Source organism: Benincasa hispida, chromosome 12 (genome assembly GCF_027475165.1).
Source record: "Benincasa hispida cultivar pf3 chromosome 12, pf3_genome.v1.1, whole genome shotgun sequence".
NCBI lineage: Eukaryota > Viridiplantae > Streptophyta > Magnoliopsida > Cucurbitales > Cucurbitaceae > Benincasa > Benincasa hispida.
The window spans coordinates 22,689,305-22,696,277 of NC_143489.1; the positions used below are offsets into that span (position 1 = coordinate 22,689,305).

General features: G+C 31.1%; 1 protein-coding gene across 1 annotated transcript; it reads left to right on the top strand.

Moving 5' to 3' along the window:
* Window positions 1-329: 329 nt before the first annotated feature.
* Window positions 330-1,589, top strand: LOC150031871 (uncharacterized). The gene is made up of 3 exons (XM_090308313.1): window positions 330-347; window positions 853-1,035; window positions 1,110-1,589. Exons 1-3 carry the CDS (start codon window positions 330-332, stop codon window positions 1,587-1,589), a joined length of 681 nt encoding a protein of 226 aa, XP_090164439.1.
* The last annotated feature ends 5,384 nt before the right edge of the window (window positions 1,590-6,973 follow it).

The following is a 6,973-nucleotide window of genomic DNA, read 5'->3' on the forward strand; positions in this document are numbered from 1 at the left end:
AAGGATCGAGGTTAAGTTTAATATGGTTAGGAACACAATTTTGTCAGCTTACAGATGATGTATACGAGGAAATCGTCATAAGATATGTGCGAGCATATATACTACAAATGATGGGTGAAAGTCTATTTTCAGATAAATCAAACCATTTTGTTCACTTGATGTTCCTACCACTGTTAGCTAACCTCCATGATGCGGGGCGGTATTCGTGAGGTGGAGCATGCTTGGCATGGTTGTATAGATAACTATACAAAACAACAAGACCTGAGGTTCGAGAGATAGCTGGGCCTCTCATACTTTTGCAACTATGGGCTTGGGAGCGATTTCCAACAATGGCTCCACTGCTACATGTTAGTGACACTCAGTTAGTTGGAAGAGCCTACGGTTCTCGGTATGTTGTTTTAATTCAATTTAATTTTTATATCACTGATCTAGTTAATTTAAATTCTAAATTATCAATTTAAAAATTTAGGTGGAGAGACAAATTTTGTGTGACTAGGACAACCACACATGTAATCAGCCAGTATAGATACATGTTTGATCTGCTTCAACCTGAACAGGTACATTACATTGAACTTAATTGATTATTTTATACACATTTTTATTGTATTTGTCTTTAATATTCTCTAATATAATATTTTGTGTTTCAGGTTATTTGGGAGTCGTACAAAATTATTATGCATACTTTGCCTAATTTTTATATGAATGGTCAAAACATATGGCGGACGATGAGTCCTCTCATATATTTTCACATTGGTGAGTGACATATTTCTGACAGGGTGATGAGACAATTCGGTTTTCAGCAAGATGTCCCATCGCCTTGTAATACTGAATCCTGCATGATATTGACCTAAGGACTGGAGACTGGTCCGAAAAAGTTACACATTTGGTAGTGCGAAGCACTATCGTACAAGGTTTATTGCAGTGGGGGTTTCTCTTGAACAGTTTGACATAGATGTCACTCCAGAATATATTCATTGGTATAATAATATCACAGGGCGCTACGTCACTCATCCGGGAGCAGCTGTGGGTCATCTGGTAAATGAATATTATCTAATTATTTTTAATTTAAATTTATTTTAAATATTGTCTAATTGTTTTATAATTCACAGAGATCGAACAACCATAGACTCCGTGAGGTTGCGAATGATCCGAACCAGATTCTTTCTATATGTAGTGACAACCAAAGCTATATGGAGGAAATTCATTATATGTACGATATACCTATTGTTCCTCCACCAGTTCCTAGACGTAGAGGACCTGTTCGAGAAGAGGATGAGTTTGATGAGGTTGCACATAATGTAGAAGAGTTGCCCCCTATGATGCAGACGCAGAGTCAAACTGATTATATTAGTCTGATGATGATGATGCCAACATTTGGTTCAGGATATTATGACTCAGAGGCTGGTCCTTCGTCTTCATACGTGCATGGACATGGTCGGGGTCGTGGAGAGTATAATGAATATTTATATTATGAAGCGCCTGCAGAGGTAGTAAAGCAACATCAAGAAGAACCCGAGCAATTTCAAGTTCGAAGTCGACGACGACAACCAGCTCGAAATCGACGACGTCCGCCTTGTGGGACACATTGATTTTTGTATTTATTTTTATATAAATGAAATATTTAATTTAATTTTTTTTTTATTTTTATGAGATATTATTTTTTTAATTTATTCTTTTTATATATTATGAATAGTAATTATTTTGATATAGAAGCTTTTAAATGTCATGACATAAATAATAACATCAAATAGTCTAAATCTAAAAAGTTAGGTAAAAAAAACTTCAATATTCAAATTTACATATTTTAGATAATAATTTGAGAACATAATAAATCAAATTAACATTCAAAACCTTTACATGCAAGTCTATAAATAAGACTAATTGATATAAAGAACAGAAATTTTAATGTGAGGTCAATAGTTTAAAAGATTTTACAATAATGATCTTGGATTCCTTTTGTACATTTGGTACTAAGATTTTGATGGAGTTTTTTTTCCTTTTTTTTTTTAAAAAAAAATTATAAATAATAAAAAAATATTTTTAAAAAATATTTTTATAAAATGGAAAATTAAAAAAAAAAAAAGGGAAGAAAGAAAGAAAGAAGAAGGTGGAATGGGGAATTAAATAAAGAAAAAAGGAAAATTTGTACGGATATCTCACTCTCGCTAACATCTCGCTCTCGTTCTCAAGATCTCGCTCTTGCTCTCAAGATCTCGCTCTCGTTCTCAGGATCTCGCTCTCTCAAACTCTCGCTCTCTCTCAAAATCTCGCCCTCTCTCAAAATCTCGCTCTCTCTCAAATCTCGCTCTCTCTTACTCTTCCCTTTTTCGTTCTCTCCCAATACAAAATTACTTATAACGCATTAAATAATTATAAATAATTATGAGTGTTATGAGGAAGGTCTTTCGTTCTCTCCACATCAAATCACTTTAGATGAAAAAACTACCCTTCATAAAGTTTCCAAAAAAAATTAGACCAAAAAAGAAAAAAACTGGAAACTCCCAAGATAAGAAGCTTCGTGCCAGATATGCACCAATGAATGGGTTAGAAAGAATAACATATCAAGCTAGAAACTCCCAAGTTAAAAAGAAAAAAATTGGAAACTCTCGCTCTCTCTCTTACAGGTCTCCGGAATGAGGAAGGTCTTTCGTTCACTCCACATCAAATAATTATGAGGAAGGTCTGCGGAATGATAATTAAACAGACTCAATAATAGTGTTAGGGCAAGGTCGAGGGTTCAAAGTTCGACGTACAAAAAATACGAAAGGGGAAGGTCGAGGGTTCAAAATTCGACCTATGTAGGTCGCATTTTCAATCCTCGACTTATTTTTTTTTTTAAAAAAAAAAACAACAACAATATTTTAAAATTCGACCTATGTAGGTCGCATTTTCAATCCTCGACTTATTTTTTTTTAAAAAAAAAAAAACAACAATATTTTTACAAATACAACAATATTTTCTTAAATAATTTCTAAAAGGACAATATCCTTTTAATTTTCCCTAGGCTAGGAGGTTTAAATAGTCTGGATTTAAAAAGACGGTGTTTGTTTGGAGGGTAAGTTTTGAAAGTCTGAATAAAGCCTAGAAATGAAGTGTATATTTATAAATCTTGAGTTTATGAAATATTTTTTTTATATTTAATCAAAGGTTAGATTTTAGTTTAGTTTAGATTTTTTTATCTTAATTATTTTAATATATTTAAGTTTAAAATAATCTAAAAAAATTAGAAGAATATTTGTTTTTTTTTAAAAAAAAAAAAAATTGGAATAGAAATTTGACTAAAATTATATTTACTTATTTATTATTAGAATAATTTGATTTTTTGATTTTTTTTTAATTTTTGAAATAAAATATTATATAGACTTTTGTTACTTTAACTAATTTAAATTGGGGGGCTTTTACACATGTAGCTTAAATAAAATTACTTAATTACACAATTGTAATCTAATGAGCTATTACTTTACACAAAAATTTAGATCAATTTACTTTTTAGGCTCCTTACTATTCAATTTTTTTTTATTATAAATGTGTCTATATAATAATAATACGAAAAGAAGCATATAAGGGATTTTCTTGCCATGATCGATTTACAACTAGGAAAAATAAAGAAAATAAATCAAATCTTTTAAAATAAACAAAACATATAAACAAAGAAGGGAAGAGATAATTAAAAAAGATAATATAATAAATAATAATAATTAAAAAGAAGAATTAAAGAAAGAGAGTGTATTTTAAAAAAATATTATTATAATTAAACTAAGGGTCAGTTTAGAATGGCTTAAAAAAAACTATTTTTCAAAAATTTATTTTTATTTAAACACTTTTGATTAAAAAAACCACTCATCAAAATAAAAGCACACATGTGTTTAGCAATTCCTTAGAAATATTTTTATATACAAGTTTGTTATACACTAAAACTAAAAGTGTTTTTATTAATGTTTTCTAAAGTTGGTCAGTGGTAGCCAAAGTTTGGCCAGAGTCGATAATCGGAAGTTTGCTAATGGGGTTGCCAAAAGTGGCAACGGAACGTGGTCGGTGGCGGTCGTCGGAGGTGGTAGTGGAGTTGGCTAGTTGTCAGTAGTGGCGGTCGAAGTTTGGCCAGAATTGGTGACTCGAAGTTCGTCGGAAGTGGCGACGGGAGGTGGCCATTAGAGTTGGCTGACGACAGTCGTGGGAGGTGGTGTTAGGAAGTTGGCCAAAACTTTCTAAATTAAATTAGAAAAATAAAGTTCAACCATTCTAAATCTTTGTCCCAAACAAAGCTTCCTAAATTCGTGTCCCAGATAAGGTTTGGATTGGGTTTAGAATGTCTGACCATGCCAAGCTCAACCCTCGAAACAAACATTCTCGAGGTGAAAATTCGATCAATTGAAATATCTTCACTGATCGTTAAATTTCGAAATATCCAAATAATTCGACAAGAAAAAAAAATGTTCTAAACTTTAGTGCTAGTTGCATAAATGGAATTCAATCTCAGAATAATTGAATATGTAGTATAAGGATAAAATAATTGCATATATATAATAAAAAATGGTAAAAGACCAAAAAACCTACATCCAACCGCCATTTTGCGCGCTGCTTCCAGATTTTCTCAAATTGAAAGCTATCATTGATAGTTGTTATTGGTCACAGCTTTCAATTTGAGAAGTGTGCTATCAGTGACTGTCACCGATAGCTGCTATCAGTGGTTATCAGCGATAGTTGCTATTGGTGGCTATCACCGATAGTTTCTATCAATAGCTATCATGATAGTTGCTATTAGTGGTAACTTTTTGATTTGAGAAGTGTGTTATCAGTTGCTATCACTGATAGCCGATAGCTGCTATCAGTGATAGCTTTCAATTTGAGAAGAATGGTATTAGTTGCTATAACTGATAGTTGTAATAAATAGTACTGTCATTAGTGATAACTTTCAATTTAAGAAACGTGCTATCAGTTGCTATTATTAATGGTTGCTATCAGTTGCTATCAATGATGTTATTGGTGAATATCACTGATAACTGCTATTAGTGATAGCAATTGATAGATGTTATCAGTGGTAGCTTTCAATTCGAGAAATATGCTATTAGTTGCTATCATTGATAGTTGTTATTAGTAATGTTACTATTAGTTATAGCTTTCAATTTGAGAAATGGGCTTTCGGTTACTATCACTGATAAGTTTCTATCAATGATAGCCAAACAGTAGCTATTGTTGATATGTTTCCATCAATGACAGTGTTTTGATTTTTTTGGTTGTTTGAATTTGATATCATGTTATACTTGTTTGTAAATAATCGGGGTCTTTTGATTAATTTGTTGATATATGTAGTGTGTTTGTATGTCATTATTGATGCATATAGATATAGAATGATATCCTTCTACATTAATAGTCATAAAGGATATCATTGATAGCTATTGTCAGTGATATCTTTCTATTGTTATCAATGTAAAGGATATCGGTGATAGTATTTATATATCATATAATGTAGTATTTGAGATAAAATGACTCTTTGAGATTGTTCGATTGTGCATAAAAGTTTTCATTGATAGCATGTGAAGGAACCAATGAAGGTCCAGTGCGGAAGCGAGGATCGGTCCCAAATTTTAATTTTTACAAAACAATTGATTTTACATAATACAAACAAACAAACAAAAAAAATTATGCATTCAATCAAATTTTACAGCATGCTAAAATTAAAATAGAAGATAGAAAGAACTAACCCTTGAAGATCCAATCTTCTTCGCGTGTATCGTCTTCTCCAAAACATCATGAACAAATCCAAATAGTCACCACCAAAAGTGTTTCTTCTATATTCTCTATGATGGGAATCTAAAGAGTTGTGTGGGCTCTTTGAATTTTGGGAGAGAGGGAGTTTAAAAGGGTATGTGTTTTTTCTGGGAGATTTCTTTGTTTAATTTTTCACACGAGAGCACTGTCTGTTCTTCCAAAAAAAAAATTGTGAAGAAGAAAAACAAATCCCCAACTACCACCACTCACTACGTGAGTTGAGAGAAATTAAGGAAGGAAAGTTATTTCCCTCCCATTAATTTAAAAATTAAAATTAAAATAAATAAATAAATTTTAATTTAAATAGAACTACTATATATATATATATATAATAACTACCTTATCATATATAGAACTATAGGTTACATGACATAAAACCTATAATCTATGGTTTTACTTCTCTCATAAATGACATTTAATATAAATCCTATTTATATTAAATTTAATTATATGAATTAAATTCATTTAATTAATATTTGAATCATGTTCAATATTTATTTCCTCTCAAATAAACTTCATATTATAATGTATCAAATACATTATAGTAATTATATCATATATAATTATTAGATTAATTATATCACATATAATTAATTTCCTCAATTCATTTGAACGATTCAAATGAATCAAAAATTGATTCTCATTAAATCCTTGTTGAGCTACAAAAGGGACCTCATGGACCTGTAGCTTGAAGCTCCAATAATACTTGAATAATTAATTATATTTCTTTAATTAAATTATTCAACATCCATTAGCTGTCAGGCACTCTACTAAAGATCGTCAGTCGCACTATAGATATATTTCTATGTCCATTAGATATAACTAATGAACAGTGTGATGACCCTTCACAAATTGCTCGTAAGTACAACTACGTTAAAATTATGGTTTTTCCCCTGTAGTTACATCTAACTTTTTAAGTACCATCGCTCTAATGAACAATAAGTCATAGTCCAACTATGACCAAACCACTCTCGGCCCAAGAGTGAAGGAACTCGACTTAAAGGAGAACATTGAGCGGAAGCGGATCGTCCAAATTCCATTGATTATTGAAAAACTAAATTTACAGTAAATACATAAGATATGCATTCATAACAAATTACAGCATGCTTTTTACAAGGAAAAAGGGTTAAATAGTATCAACTTTGAAGAACATTTCTTCTCGTAATTCCCTCGAACAATCACGAGCCTCAAACTCAGCAACTTC